At 34.7% G+C, this 17,314-nt stretch overlaps 1 protein-coding gene across 8 annotated transcripts in view; it reads right to left on the bottom strand.

Annotated features, from left to right (window-relative positions):
- Positions 1 to 17,314, bottom strand: part of LOC137618049 (sorting nexin-2-like) — an 80,318-nt gene that overhangs the window by 4,712 nt on the left and 58,292 nt on the right. For all 8 annotated transcript variants that reach the window (XM_068347989.1, XM_068347987.1, XM_068347985.1 and 5 more), the window contains 4 exons: positions 15,094 to 15,215; positions 6,454 to 6,684; positions 4,444 to 4,512; positions 4,113 to 4,256 (listed from right to left, as the gene is read on the bottom strand). In XM_068347989.1, coding sequence (XP_068204090.1) covers positions 4,113 to 4,256; positions 4,444 to 4,512; positions 6,454 to 6,684; positions 15,094 to 15,215 — 566 coding nt within the window. The remainder of the gene's footprint in view (positions 1 to 4,112; positions 4,257 to 4,443; positions 4,513 to 6,453; positions 6,685 to 15,093; positions 15,216 to 17,314) is intronic.

The following is a 17,314-nucleotide window of genomic DNA, read 5'->3' on the forward strand; positions in this document are numbered from 1 at the left end:
TCAGGTATTTGTGAAGTTTTTTCATAAATAAGGTTCAACAGCCGCTCAAATTTTACCAATTTATCATAAATTTCCACATTATTGTGGACAAGGATATCTCGGTCAAATCATGCAGCGATAGTCCTTGTTAATACAGAAAAACCTCCAGAAAAGCCAGGTCTTCTCCATCATGAGGCTCAATACTACACAGTATTCTAGAAATTTTATTCCAGCTGTTGCCAAGTTGTGGAATGATCTTCCAAATCGGGTAGTTGAATCAGTAGAACTTCATAAGTTCAAAGTTGGAGCAAATGTTTTTATGTTGATCAGGCTGACATGAGTCTTTTTATAGTTTATATATGACATATCTGTTTTTGACGTTAATAGTTTTATATAGGACATACCTGTTTTGACGTTTTCACTTTTTTAGAATAATTTATTGTTAACTTGTTCTCATCATTTATTTATTTCCTTATTTCCTTTCCTTACTGGGCTATTTTTCCCTATTGGAGCCCTTGGGCTTATAGCATCTTGCTTTTCCAACTAGGGTTGTGGTTTGGCTAGTAGTAATAATAATAATCAGTCCTACATATAATATGGATAATCCTTCCCTCTCCCTTTTTGTATGTTTTCCTCAAGTATCTCCAACATTAATCTACTTAGAAGTGGAATTTAGAAGTTTTTTTTCACCTATTGCAGCTCTTTTTGTTACTGATTATGCAAGTCATTTATGTTAACTTTTTGTAATTGAACAATTGTGTAAACATTGGGCACCAGCATTTAATACTTTCACACCCTTAAAAACTTATCCCGGTGTTGTGTATCAGTCTTCATATAAAATTCAAAATAAAATGCAAAGGATCTTTTGAAATTAAGGCTTTTAAATTTAACAATGGTTCCTACATTCAGATTGCCCATGCTAGCCAGTTATTCCCAAACCATTGCAAGAGCAACAATATGTCTTACCTTTTTGGATTTCTGCTCACTAACTTGCATATGACAGTTTCTTCTTAACAGATCTTTCTAAAATTGCTAAAATAAGCAAGCACATTCATGAGGCATGGAATAATTCTCTCTTAGCTCATCCCTAAATTCAGTGAAAATATGGAGTCCCTTCCTTAAACCTTTAGCATTTTATTTTTCCCATTTTACTGCTGTTTCTGGTTCACAAAAATGTAACATTTCTTGACTTGCTTTATCATTCTTTGATATAAAAGGATTAATTAATGCTGCTTCAATAAGCATCTGACACCATGATTGCTTAGACAAGACCATATTAGCGGTTGAACATATAGATCCAATATTTCAGCCAAAAGGTTCATTCTTTATTTATTTACTATGGCAAAAATCTCTCTATTGATATAAGTTGAATTTTTGGCTAAACTGACGACAAAGAGACCTTTCTAAAAATTCATTTTCTGAATGGATTTCCCTCCTGATACTCAAGCAAAAAATAATTTTCTTAAAGTATTTTGATTACTCAATACTGGAATCATGCTTTCTACTTCAAAAGAAAGCCTTCATGACATGAAAGAGTAAAGACAAGACTTTTTCATGGAATTTTACTAGCCCACGATTAGTCCCTCATTCTCACCCCACAAAGCAGCGATGGCATTAGTTAAAAATAAAAACTCAATTTGTGTGTATGAATGAATATCAATTGCTGGTTATTGAAATGATAAATTACAGTACAGCAGAACTTCGCAACAACGGATGCTGTTACAACGGACCTCGGATATAACAGACTTGAGCCAGATAACTAGAGTTACTGTAAGAATCTGCGATATTTACACTTGTTACTTATATGTATTTATTATCATTTTATTATTATTAATTGCTAAGCTACAACCCTAGTTGGAAAAGCAGGGTGCTATAAGCCCAGGGGCCCCAACAGGGAAAATAGCCCAGTGAGGAAAGGAAACAATGAAAAATAAAATATTTCAAGAGCAGTAACAACACTTAAATATTTCCTAAATAAACAATAAATACTTTAACAAAACAAGAGGAAGAGAAATTAGATAGAATAGTGTGCGCAGGTGTACCCTCAAGCAAGGGAACTCTAACCTACGACAGTGGAAGACCATGATACAGAGGCTATGAAACTACCCAAGACTAGAGAACAATGGTTTGATTTTGGAGTGGCCTTCTCCTAGAAGAGCTGCTTACCATAGCTAGAGAGTCTCTTCTACCCTTATTATTGGCACATCATAATAAATACCCTATTCAGGGAATAATTCTATATAAATGACACCAACCGTTTTCTTTGCGAGCCTACCGAGAACATGTAAACAAACACTGCTCATCAGCTGATTTCAAGCAACCTCACTCGAGGATATGCAGACATAAATAACAAGTACAGTAGCATTCTTAATATATGTAAAGATGATATTACAAATGTTTTACTTACTGTTTCATTAGAAATTCAGAATTAACAAAATAAATCCTTTTCTTTATCATGTTTTCCTACTTATACCAAAATAGAGAACCATTGTTTTGCTACTTCCATCGCCAAATACAATGAACAAACTAACATATTTACACATCCAAGTGATAACTAATGACATTAATACCTTCTAGTAAACTATATGCAACCTATGATATTTTATAATATACAGTATCAATATTTGTGCAATACTTATTATAAGATGCTTCAAAAAAAGTTTGAAAATTACATAAACGAGTCCAGCTGAGAACAAGTAAACGTTGTCCGCCAATTCAAGCTACAGCTATCAAAGATATGGGCATATATAAATAACAATTCTTCATTAAATTCCCAACTTCATTCAAACAATGTTATATTCAATAACAGTTTTCATACAGTTTACTAAAAGTTATAAGTTTAGTTATTTATCACTTGGATGCTTAAATGCGTTTATTCATTCGTTCGTTCACTATGATAGGCAATGAAAAAGAAGCAAACAAAATGATTTCCCATTTTGGCATCTAATGTAGGGAAAATTTGATATTGAAAAAGTTTTATTTCGTTTATTCTGTATGTCTGAGCACACCATACATACATATACCAAGGTACTTCTCCCAATTTTGGGGGTAGCTGACATCAAACAAATGAAACAAAAACAGGGGACCTCTCCCCTCTACATTCCTCCCAGCCAGACAAAGGACTCAACTGAGTTCCGCTGGTACTGCTAGGGTGCCACAGCCCCCCCTCCCCTGTTATCCACCACAGATGAAGCTTCATAACGCTGAATCCCCTACTGCTGCTACCTCCGCAGTCATCCAAGGCACCGGAGGAAGCAGCAGGGCCTACCGGAACTGCGTCACAATCACTCGCCATTCCTTCATGTCTAAGCATACCGTACATTAGGTAAAAATGAATTTGTAATAACATCTCTAGATAGCCAAAACCTAGTTCATAAGCCTTCACGGCTGGTTTTATGATTCGGCGGTTGTTTTATATTACTGTACAGATGAGATAATTAAACTTTGTCTTCAATTTTTACCTTGTTCACTCTAAAGGTTGTTTTATGCAAAGATATATACAATATTTATACAGTATTAATCTACTTATTGATTTAAAAATAAATTAACCTTGTAAACATCATTTTATGATATTCTTTGACATAAATATAGGTACAGCAGTAGCAGTAGTTCCCAGATTATTTGCTAATATTTACTGGCGCTGTACAGTATTCAGTTTGTATTGAAATGGCCCTTGCTTGTAGTAAACTCAATCGTTTGCATCATGCTTTGTTTGGTAATGTTTTCCGTTTACTTACAAGCTTGGCCATCATCTTATCACAGGTTAAATCAAAAGTGGGGGGGGGGTAAATATAGTTCTCTTGCTTGAGGGTACAATCGGGCACACTATTCTATCTACTTTCTCTTCTTGTTTTGTTAAAGTTTTTATAGTTTATATAGGAAATATTTATTCTTATGTTGCTATTCTTTAAAATACTTAATATTTCCTTGTTTCCTCTCCTCACTGGGCTATTTTCCCTGTTGGGGCCACTGGGCTTATAGCATCCTGCTTTTCCAACTAGGGCTGTAGATTAGCATTTAATAATAGTAATAATAATAATAGTACGTATTTCTAAACACCTTTAAATTTTAACCACTCTTAAAATGAAAGATAAGGTTGGACGGGTCAATTCCACTATTTATTTACTGCTTACCTCTGCCACTTCCTCCTGGGCTTGTTGAACTTTGTCCATTCGTCCTGCCAACTCGGCTTTGGCTTTAGCTTCTCTTTTCTTGGCCAACATACTCTGAGCATGTTGCCAAGTTTGGAATGTCTTGACACGTTCGTGAAACACATCCTGCAATTCGATGAAATGGATAATAACCTTATAAATGTGATTAGTATTTCTAGTACAATTTATACAAGATTTTCAAGATGAAATATAAAAGTGCAAAGTTTAAAATTAAGATTTAAAAAAAAAATCAAAGCAAAATATACATAAAATGGAATAGTATTTGCATGAAAAAACCACAGTTCTAACTTGCCTTGACAGCACCAATCAACTGGATATAGTCTCTGGTAATCTCACTCAAGTAGTAAAAGTCTGCATCAGCCTGTGAAAGCATCGGACAGTCAATGGCGTAACAGTGACATTAAAAGCCCTTTGATTGGATCCAAGTTTCAATACCCTTAACAAAAAATTAGGTAATTACTCAACCGCTAAATAAAGTGATAAGTAAGAATGTAATAAAATCTAAATAGTTACCACCATAAAAAAAAATAATTCCATACTAAGCAAACTTTACAATTTAAAAGTAGCTGGTACCCCTTTTACCCCCAATGGACGTACTGGTACGTTTCACAAAACTCATCACTTTACCCCCATGGACGTACTGGGAAGTCCTTGCAAAATACTGCTATTTACATTTTTTTGTGCAAATTTTTGATAACTTTATGAGAAACTTAAGTCATTTTCCAAAAGAATGAGACCAACCTGACCTCTCTATGATGAAAATTAAGGCTCTTAGAGCAATTTAAAAAAATATATATTGCAAAATGTGCTTAAAAAAAAACCCTGGGTTGGAAAGTTCCAAATAGCTTGGGGGTAAAAGGGTTATAGTAAAAGAAAATCCCAGCAAATTTCCAAACGTACAAGTTAAAACTTTTACCCCCTAAAATATTAATAGAACTAGCTTTAAACTAAGAAAAAAATCCTCAATTAAATAAGACAGATGCATCTTTTTCCTGCAGTCTGGTTACACTGTGGAATTGTTTACAATACTGCCAGGTTTTAAGCTCAGTCTGATATCCATATTGCAAGCTTGTTTTATCGATATTGACCCCGAAAACCAAAAACTTCCCATTTTTTATCCTTTCAATAGACTTATACCTCTAGTAAAGAAATTAAACATCTAGGCGATTAATGGCATGAACTGATGCACACAACTTTAATCTCTCAGTCTGTGTTGCCTTCAGCTTGACAACAGCCTCAAACTTGAGATTGTTTAACTTAGGGTTTTTAGTGCGTTTATAGATGACATCTGGATTTGTTAGTAATTACTGAGTAGATTGTTCAAAGAAATTGTTTCTCTGGGCAATCATGACACGCATTCTCTTTGTTTCGTGTCTGGGCCAGAATTGCGATTTAAATAACCATTATACAGAGAGCAAAGGCCACTCTGTTTTTACTATGAAAAAGTATGTTACTATGATTGCCAACTAGATTGAAAGTTCAAAGCACAAAATAAAACTTACTTTTAGTTCAGGGTGAAATCCAGGGTGGGGATGACGACGATAATGACCTACCAGCCCCAAACTCCAATACAGAACTTAAAAATTCAAGTTTTGATAGCAATAAGCTTTAAAAGCTCTTAACATCTATAGTTTCTTTTGTGAAACCTCAAAAGGCCAGTGGATCTATAATTAAAGGCAGTAATCTTGAACTAATCTGACCTTTTTCTAACCCTAACCTGACTTCGAGTCAGATCTAGATCTAGAGGTAAGTGTGCCATTCAGTAAAGGTCCTGATGATGCAGAGCATATCTTAGATTAAGAAATCCTCTCATTAAGCCTCAATTTTTGCATTTACTTTAGAGCTTCCTGCTTAAAAAACTCGCCTTCCTTCAATCCTAGCCACTCTTTTAGGCAAATAAATTGTGAGGTACATGACTGAGTTGGTAAATTGGATGCTCACACACTTCCACTAGCTAAAATAAGGGCTCTAATGCAACCTTGAATCCATACGTGAATGGCGGGACATATTTTATGATTTGCTAAAGAACAAAATGTTCCAGATAAAGTTTCAGTAAAAGCTGATCAGTTGAATCATATTTTGGAGGGCATATTATTAATCCCTTGCAAACATGGTCAGCGTGAATGGCGCATTGACAAATACAGACAGATGGATATAAAGAGGGAAAAATAAGTCCCCCATAACTTTGGAGTCAATTAAAACTAGATATCTTTATTACTCCTGGCAGATTTTAAGATGTTTTTGCAGAGAATTTCTTGCTACAGTATTTTGTTTATAAAACAATAGAAAAATGAAGACAAACCTGTGCATGATGAATAGTGTGAGTGCGTTCAGTTGACTCTGCTAACTGATGAAGGGCACGACTTAAAGCAGAGTGTTCTTCGACACTGCTGAGGATAGCTGCTGATTTGGCAAAAGATGCAGTACTAACAGCCAATTCACGACGATACGCAACCAAACCTTCCATGGCAAGATGAAGTTTTCGCAGCTGGGCATCCAGACTTTCAATTTGTTGAGTTTTTTCTTCAAACCACTGTGGAATATTTTTTAAGCTATAAATATCGACGCAAATTACAGTGATACTTCTACTGGCAATATCATCCAGAATAAAGATTAATATTATGAACAAATTATAATCAAGGTATTAAAATACATCCTTCCTTCTAATATGTACAGTATTCTTTCATAATGCAGTACTACACCGTCTTACGAGAATAGTCACCAATCTATTACCGTTTAAAGCTATCAAGATATAAACAACAATATTCTATTAAGTTTAAGTTCATAAAATTTGGTTTATTATACTCCTAATTCCAGAATTTCCATATGTGCAATCCCTAAATCAATCTCAATGAAATCGATACTCATACAGTACTGGTACGAAAATAAGCAAAGTAACATTAATACGGAATATACGTCTGTACCGCACTCACTCCCAAGCATAATGATCTTTTATTAAGTAACCTGAATTTTAAGTTTGTAACCCTTTTCATATAGAGGTAACCAGAAACCTCATCAAAATTCCTTTTAATCTATCACATAAAATAATTATGTGGTCAGAAAAGTTTTAGTCTCATTCATCATACTAGAGTCAGTTTATTAAAATATTTACAACTTTTTATTAAGATAAACTTCATTAGAAGAAATGCTATGTTCCCCTAGCAATAAACAAAACTATCAAACAAGTATTTTAATAGTTCTTATAGACCCAATGAAAGCAAGGACATTACAAAAACAATTCCATGAATGATATTTCCCCGAGTAGCCATCCCTAATTTCCTGAACATAAATTATTTATTATCCTAAACATGTAAAATACCATCTTAAATCCAAGAAAGAATGAACACTGAATACTGTGCTCATATATCTATAAGCTGCCAAAATCGCCGGAAAAGCTTAGGTAGGTTGCTAACACTTTAGCGATTACATATCTGTTTTTCCAATACTGTACTCAATCAGACCTAATTCAAACTTACTCTAATAACTGAATGTTGGTTATTCTCATTTATTAAACTAATCCTTAATTAACCAAATTGAAATATTGAGAGAGAAACACTGCCTTTTACAGTTAATAGAGTCCAATGTGGAAGAAAGAGTATATAACATTTGAAAGTATCATGCCTTAATACTACAAAAAAAATTGAATAAGAAAAAAGTATCAAGTACCTAACTCAACGAAGAGGTAGCGCTTAAAATTAAAAAATCTAAAACAAAAAGAGGACATTACCTGTCCTTCAGCCTGGAAGCATGTGAGAGGCAAAAAGAGTGCAACTTAACAAGAGGACACCAAGGAACTAACTGGTATTAGCAACAACATACTTGCTCCGAGTGTCGTAAGGGTATGGCTTTGTAAATCTCAACATCTTAAACTAGATTACAAAGATAAAAATTAAATAAACAATATAGCTTCCATACTTATACTCTACACTGAAACAATATAGACAAATTTTGAAAAGATTTTCAATGAAATTATTAGTATCGAAAATGGCAATAAACTCGCCAAAAATGGTCACTTCTTCCTACGAGTAAATATCAAACCTGATTTTTCCCTACCCTGGCATGGTAGAATCCATGTCGACTAGGATTTTCACACCAATTGATTCACATCACATGTAAAACATTTCAACCCTTTTATAGTCATTAAGTAACCAATAGAGCACACACCACTAAAAGCATTGAAATCAATTCTATTTTGAAATTTTTGGTTGAGAATATTTCAACATTATACAGGAAGGTGGGTTAGTGATAGAAACTAGAAAAAAGATACAGGTTGTCTTCTTATCTCTAAAGTATATTTCATGACAATAGCCATAGCATTTGTGATATATCCTGCTTTTCTTTGTAAATATGTGAGAGAAAAAGAGCTAGTATATTGAGGTTGGGGCCAAATCTTATATATATAGAGCCACTGGAGCAAAAAAGTCTCTTCACAAACACAAGAAGTAAAGTTCTTAGAATCCATACAGTAGTACTTTCTTATTCTTATTATTATTATTATCATCATCATTATTTTTATTATTATCATTATTACTATTATTACTATCATTATTATCAATTGCTAAGCTACAACCCTAGTAGGAAAAGCAGGATGCTAAAAGCCCAGGGGTTCAAACAAGGAAAACAGCCCAGTGAGGAAAGGAAACAAGGAAAAATAGAATAATTTTGTCTCAGTTTGAGTTTAAATAGTTCTGGGAGCAAATTCGTAAACTAAAAGTTTTTTTTTTCCAACAAATAATTGAATTAATTCAATGTATTCCACAAATCCATTAATACACACGTACACTTGTTATTAAAAGTTTGTAATGTTAATTCATTATTTACATCTTCATCAGAACTTAATAAAAATTAATAATTCTAAATGAAAAATAGAAATAACAGAATTCAAGTGGCATGGAAATTAGAGGAAAAATTTACTACATGACAACACTCCCTCCAGGTCTCCTGTAGTAGCTGGTGAAAGGTATCTGCATCACTTTTCATGCTGGCATGGTGGAGAATTATGTGCAATTATAGACTGAACAGACATCACCCTGTTCGTGGAGCTTCCAGTCTTGGTGCGCTGGAGGTTATAGCATTATGAAACAGCCACTGTGAATGCCATAACCCAGCTTTCCAGTGCACCCATCCGATGGGATGCTATTTGTGACGAGCCGAGAGAAGGTTGTGACTCAAAGGCAGAATGAAAGCAACTGAGTAACTTTATTACAGACACTTGCCTTTATATACAAAAACTCAATGCAACACATGTACCAACCGTGTGTCACACGATCGCACATAGTAACGACATTCCATTTTGTGTGTATATTATGCTTATATCTTCACTCTCCCCTCGCATTAAAATGAAATGTCGTTACTATGTACGATCGAGTGACACACGGTTGGTACATACTGTACATTTTTTCAGTTGGTCTTCTGAACCTCAAATCATAATTACCTCAACAGTGTCCTTTTTCATATTCCCTTCTATAAAACACATAACATCTTTTGTCTGTTCCTCCCTCTAGGAGAAAATAAAAAAAAATATGTTAACCAAGGAATAATGTTCAATTGTTTTGTCAGACAGGACCAGTATGTGTACTCAAATCTTTAAGACTTTTATTATAAGCTTCTAAATTTCTTCCAATTGCGCATTTCTTGTTTATTAATTACCTGTGTGTATCTGACCACCAAAGGACCAAGTGTTTCATTAGTTGGGCATCAGTACGAGGCAGAAATTTGTCAGCTGCTTGTATAATCAAGTTTACATAGAAATCATTTGTTTCATGATTATCTTGTGAATATTTAGAGGAAGGCACTTGACCTGTATAAAACTTGAAATCATACCGGTCAGCTTTATTTGTATTATAATGTTGAATGGGAGGACTTGGTGTATGTCCTAAGATGGTCATTAAGACAGGAAAATGAACACTGCTATGATGGTCATCTTAGGATGTTCCATTCAAACCTATCAATAATATTGATGGAACAATGTTAAAAGTATTGATGAATATATTCCATTAGTTTCTGAATACTAGGTGCTAGTATCTCCCTTGTTTAATAATCAGAGGTTATGATCATTCACTATTTGTTCAACCTAGCAACCATTTGCATCCAATTAGCGTCCCAGAAGGGATTGTGGGCAGTGAAGTCTCTAATTAATAGGAAATCATCTTGCTTAACGGGGAATTGTTTGGCTAAATTTAGCAAATTATAGTTATAAGACGGCTGATTTTATATATCATAAATACTAAAGGAGTTATTATTCAGATGTAATTTAACTCTAGATAACTGAAATTCTGAAATGTTAAATATCAAAGGAACCTTCTATATCCTTGGAGGTATCAGAAGTGGCTAGTGTGTCAAACCTGTTCTGTACAGGAATCTGACAGTCTTGATTATATGGATAATTTAGAGTTCCAGTGCTTTTTAACATTTCTAGTTACAGTATCTTATACGTATACTTGTTCTTAGTCGAGTAACGGCCGAAGTACGGGAACACAATGTTTCAGAGCGAATTAAACGCAGAGTAGGTGGATTGATCATTAATCATTAAATTAGGTCTTGCCGAAGTAGGACCACATGGATTGGACAAACAGCTTGAATCAGTTGATCCTTGGGCATTATTATGACCCAAAAGTTTTTTCCTAACTGCACCAAAGGTTGTTTGTTCAATATTTTCTGTTTCAATGATTGCTTGTTCCTGTTTACATTGAGGATAGTCAGAAATTTGGAGAGTGAGTTCCTTTACAATGAAAACAAAATTCATTTTCTAAAACAATATATAGAGAGGTCATGGAACTTAAGAACAGGTGAAACTTCTTTGGCCATTTAGTGCATTTGATATTAATGTGGCAAAGATCATAGCATTTATAACATAGGACAGGCTGAGGATGTCATTTTTGGACAAATTAATTCATTGGGAGGACACCTATTCAATGTGTCCCCTTTTTAGAACTCATACAAATCTCTTCAATGAATTATTCCTCTAGCTTGATTGAATATCTAGTATGAAGATACCTTTTCAATAACATCGGAAGAGGAAAATACAAAGTCAGTAAGCAACACTGCTTGTGATTCATTGCCAGCTCTAACTGGCAAACAACGACTATATCTTTTCAAATTGCCTTGAAGAAGTGTGCCAACATTTTTTCCAGACACTCATAGGCCCTTCCTTGCTGGGAGCAACACGCCAGACTAGTCTGGCTACGATGCTGGGAGCAATTTCCCTTTTCATTCCCTCAGAGATCAGTGTCCTTGGTATGAAGTCAAGTTTGCATTTATGGGTGTTACATGGTTACACAGGCCAAGATTTCCTTATTTTCAAATTTTATTAAGGCAATTTTAACCTTGGAAGGTTAACAAAAGTAACCGATTTCAAAATTCTATTCTGTTATTTGAAACTTTTCATTTCATCCTTTTAATTTTTTCTGAAAAGTATTAAAACGTTGCAAAATATTTCATAATTCATATTGCAGGAAATACCAACATAATTTAGAACTTTTATATTTTCTTTTTTTTTTTTTTATTCACAAATGCTTTGAGCCCCTTGGGGTTCTACAAAAGTGTGAACAAAAGGTTCCAGAGTGATAACATTGGACTCTGAAATTTGGTCGGAGTGATTTTTTTTTTTTTAACCGAAGTTGTCAATAGAATGATTTTTATTCGTATTAACAGAGGTCATTAACAGTGTCTGGGGTTTGCCCTGGGATCCAAGGGGTAAAGGAAACATTATCAATGTTATTCCTTCTTTTTTTTTTGGGGGGGGGGAATAATAATAAAAATAAAAACATGGAAAAAAAATTAAATGAAAAAAAAAATTTTAAGACTGACATCCTGAAAGAGACCCCATTAACCTTACACGGAATTAATTCCTAAATTAACGATGCCTGTGAGAGCCGCCTTCCAAATATGCACTCTCTCTACCCTACCACAATGGCATGATACCACTATGATTGGAGTAGCTCAAGCGTAAGCCAAACCCATTTGATGGGACAGAGCATTACAGGAACACATTCACCCATGCTTTAATCAATGCCGAGAGTTCTATCTTGAAACGCCAGCTCACCTCTGGAATCTGTATACTGTATAGGAAACATCTTAGCCTAGCTCATGGTAATGTATGGAATACCAAGGTTATGCTCTGAAACAATGGGGTAAGTCTCAATCACAATTAACCCTGACAAATGACAAGTTCTTCGTAAATTGTATTTTTCCTGACGGACTTAGCACGGACAACTATCTTTAGGATATCTGGGAGCTTCAGCTCTCCCATGACCAGAAAATTTTTCACCCCATAGGCCCACCGCCCTCCCAGTAAGAGAGACATCGTATTTCAGGTAACCAAACCGACCTCCTCTGTTGACCCACAATGCACCAAGAAGGACCTCTCTGGGTCACACGTACCCAGGACAGCTTAGAGAATGCCATTCCAGTCTGGTCGTGATCGCGTGCAGTCACCCTTCCCTCTCTCAATCACAATTAACTTTGATAAATAGCTACTTACAATGTTTGTATTCTATTGAACAAATCTCTCTTAAGATATACAATTACCTAATTAACCTAGTATTCCTATCATAGCTTATCTTATCCTAATTTGCAAGCTCAAAGTCACACAAAACCATGCTAAAAATTTTAGTTTTTTTTACTGTATAGAAGAGTTGCTGAATAGCACATTTGAAGTAGTTGAATGTTTTCAAGAGGTATCAAATTAATTTAAGGTAGAAGAAAGAGGAGAAGAGCGTGGTTTAGGGTTACCAGGTTCGGCATTTGCGTCATCTTTACTGGTCGTCGGCCGTTCCGACTGACACGAAGCAGACTGGCGTTCTGCTCTCTTGAAAAACCTATTCAGAGTTATTACACTGTAGCTTTTTTTGATAAAAATTACTTTATAAATGGCAACACCATCTTCTACCATTCTTTAAATTTACAAAAAAAACTTGTCTAGATCCATTTTCTCAAATCTGTTAAAAAAGAATTGAGATCTTGAAATGCTTTAGAAATTTCCATGACAGCTAATCTTCTTAGCTGCCAACCAGCAAATTCTGTTCATATTGTGATGGGTTAAACTTTAGACTGCTTGGATCAATGTGATTTAACCTATCTTTAATCTAATTTTTATTTCAACAAATGATTTAGTACATGATTGGTCAACGGTTGACTCAGAGTGCTAATGATTATACAGCTGCAATGCGATATAAAAAACCTACTCCTTTGGAAAAAAGATCTATGACTAAAAAATCTGGCTATGCAAGTTAATAATTCCTATACAACATTCATAACACAACACGGAATCAAAAACAAAACACTACTATACATCTACCAAACAATTTTTCTTCACTCAAAGGGGTTAACTACTGCAATGTAATTGTTCACTGTCTACTTTCCTCTTGTTAAGGGTGGAAGAGACTCTTTAGCTATGGTAGGCAGAGCTTCAAGGAGGAGGACACTCCAAAATCAAATCATTATTCTCTAGTCTTGGTCTTCCACTGTCTTTGGTTTAGGTTAGAGTTCTCTTGTTTGAGGGTACACTTGGGCACACTATTCTATCTTATTTCTCTTCCTCTTCTTTTATTAAAGCTTTTATAGTTTAAATAGGAGATATTTACCTTAATGTTAATGTTCTTAAAATATTTTATTTTTGCTTATTTCCTTTCCTCATTGGGCTATTTTCCCTGTTGGAGCCCCTGGGGTTATAGAATCCTGCTTTTCCGACTAGGGTTGTAGATTAGCAAGTAACAATAGTAAAAATAATAATAACAATAATAATAATAATAATATTGCAGCTAATGGATTGCATCAAGAGATCAAGAGCAATGGTAAGTGGTGTTGTACATGCACTATATAACATAGTGCAGTATTCTTTTTTATTTCTTTATCATCTTAGGGCATTCATACATCCACTAAAAAAGAACCGCTAACAGTGTACAGTACAGCACAGGAAATACAAACACATAGTTACAATCTACTTTACATTGAAAAAAATACTTAAACATGAAGTGAATAAATTTGTTTCCTTCGTTACCATTGCAGTGTAAGAAAAGAGCCAATTCACATCATAATGTTAGTAAATGTTGGGCAGTGCTGATGGGATTGAATCATAAAGTAAATAATGAATAAAAATGCTTCACTGATTTTAGAGCCTAGATACATGACATCTCTAGCTTGTAATAACTAAAGGATTTTCAACTATCACACAAAATCAGCAACAGAAGTCAACAAAATAATCAGAAGATGAAATCCTTTCAATCACACCATACATTTGATCATATCTTCCACTCTCCACCTGTCCTCTTCAGCTATTTTTCATCTAGATGTCCAACACACTTTACTACATAGCAGTAGCCTTTCAACTTATTAGATGCTTTGAAGACCTGGTCTTCTGACAATGCTAATATCTAGTAAAGAAGAACCTATAAAATAAGTACACTTACATCATGAAAAATACCCCACAGCTATCAGTCATTCAAATTTCTTAAGCAATTAAACTGTACTTAACACTCGTGCTTGGCCTGAAGGGTCCGGCAATCTACAACATCAACACTCGACAGTATTTGATTCAAGAGGTTTATCGGCAGAGTGCATTATGTCTAAAATGGAAGCATATAGCTTAGATTATCATAAGCTTAGGACTGTTAAAGGGTTACAGTAATGTCATAATAAATATTTTTATGAAGAAATTCTTAAAGCGAGTCCTAAAAGTGTCTAAAAAAAAAAAGGTTTGACTTAATATACTTTATAAATCAATCGATAATAATAAACGGTAAAGAGGAGAGATGACATAAAAAATAAAATCTATGCTGATTATGAATATGTACAATAGTACAGTATTAATAAAAATGGGAAAGATAAAAGAATGAATGTTTGGTTAGATTGCGTTCTCTATTTGAAGCGAAGAATGCCATAAAGATGAAATACATCCAACACTTAATTCATTACATAAACCTCTATCTCGGAATTTTCTTACCTGGTCAGACTCGTCCATTTTGAAGGTCATTTTATTGACAGTCTCACCTACACGATTGAAAAGCCTCAGCACACCTGCGCTGCTGAGGGCTGAAGTCTGGGTAGCCCTCGGTAGCTCAACTTCTGAAAGTAATAAATGAAAACAGGGTTTCAATTTATATGAACTAGGTACTGATATAAAAAAGCCATCTAAAGGTTAAAGGTGTCTGGTTTCAGTTCCAGTCCCATCAGAATAGATGCTCACCAAAACGTCAGACAGGTAAGCCCAACCCCCCCACTGTGGTGTCCTACCACAGCAGTGGCCTCCCCAGTTAACCCTTTTACCCCCAGGCTATTTGAAAATTTCCAACCCTTAACCCCCAGGGGGTTATTTTTTTTCAAGCACATTTTGCAGTATATTTTTTTTCAAATTGCTCTTACAGCCTTAAATTTTGTCATAGAGAGGTCAGGTTGGTCTCATTCTCTTGGAAAATGCCTGAAGTTTCTCAAAAAATTATAAAAAATATGCAAAAAAATATTTAAATAGCAGTTTTTTGCAAGGACGTACCGGTACGTCCATGGGGGTAAAGGGATGAGTTTTGTGAAACGTACCAGTACATCCTTTGGGGGTAAAAGGGTTAACAGCTTAAACTCACGGTCCCGGGCGGGGATTGATCTGCTGCCAAGCGAATGCTAGGCAAACGAGTTACCACTGTACTAGCCAGGAGGCACCACAATTCTGAATTAGTTAAGAATTTTTAATCATACAAGATTCAAGAGATTATCCATTTGGCAAGTTTGTTCTACATTTGTAACCCAGATATTCATTTCAAATTTGCTGAGTAGGGTTAATAAAGATATGTTGATTGGTTGACAACCCATTGATTACGAAACTTAGAATTTCTATTCATTAATATTAAGATATAGGAATATAGATGACAGCTTCATACTTATAATGGATTTTTGATGCACGTTGAGTTTGGTTTTCATACTGTGGGTAATAAAAAAAAAATGTGAACTGTGCTTTGTCAAGTGATAACATGAGAAGCACACAGGTGTTGAGTATTTACGTGATACTGAAAGCAACAAATTATTTTTGTGGGTTGTCAATGTGCATCAAAAGTGAATCTTGATAATGTTCTTTGAAAATAAGGGCTTTTGCATTAGGATGTATAAGCTACTAGTGTAACATACAGAGAGATGTACAGTACATAACAAACAGAGAGATGTACAGTACATTTTGACTAACGTTATACTGAGGCCAATACTAAAAAAAATGTGTGTTTAATGAAATGAACTATGTTAAAGATGCATATAAAATTGATATGATTTATAATTTCTTATATATAACGTTTTAATCTATCTTCTTATAACATGTTGAGCTTCATTACAAGAGGCAAGTCTTGCTTTCACTTTTATGTGAATGAGTGAATACTGAAAAGCTTCTTTATGAATAGGAAATTCATGCAATATTTATCAGCACATGCAAAAGTCAAGGAGTTTCATCTACAAATGTCATTTACATTCAAGAAAACAAAAAGATGGACTTCAATTTAAAATTACTGCAGCATAAAAATCATATAATTATTAAATGCTAAGCTACAACCCTAGTTGGAAAAGCAGGATGCTATAAGCCCAGGGGCCCCAACAAAAGTGAGGAAAGGAAACAAGGAAAAATGTTATTTTTATTAATAAAATAAATTTTTGAATATACTTACCCGGTGATCATATAAGCTGCAACTCTGTTGCTCGACAGAAAAACCTACGGTCAAAATACGCCAGCGATCGCTATGCAGGTGGGGGTGTACATCAACAGCGCCATCTGTCGAGCAGGTACTTAGTACTCCAAGTAAACAAAGAACCAATTTTCTCCTCGGTCCACTGGGTCTCTATTGGGGAGGAAGGGAGGGTCCTTTAATATATGATCACCGGGTAAGTATATTCAAAAATTTATTTTATTAATAAAAATAACATTTTTCAATATTAAACTTAGCCGGTGATCATATAAGCTGATTCACACCCAGGGGGGTGGGTAGAGACCAGCATTACATGTGTACATTATTATGAGCTAAGTATTTTGTATTTCATTTTAGCAGTTATTCAAAATAACAAACATAAAATAAATAAGTACCTGGTAAGGAAGTCGACTTGAACAATTACTCTGCCTTTTTAAGTACGTCTTCCTTACGGAGCCTCGCGATCCTCTTAGGATGCTGAGCGACCCCTAGGATCTGAAGTATCAA

The sequence above is a fragment of the Palaemon carinicauda genome, chromosome 24 (assembly GCF_036898095.1).
Source record: "Palaemon carinicauda isolate YSFRI2023 chromosome 24, ASM3689809v2, whole genome shotgun sequence".
Classification (NCBI taxonomy): Eukaryota; Metazoa; Arthropoda; class Malacostraca; order Decapoda; family Palaemonidae; genus Palaemon; species Palaemon carinicauda.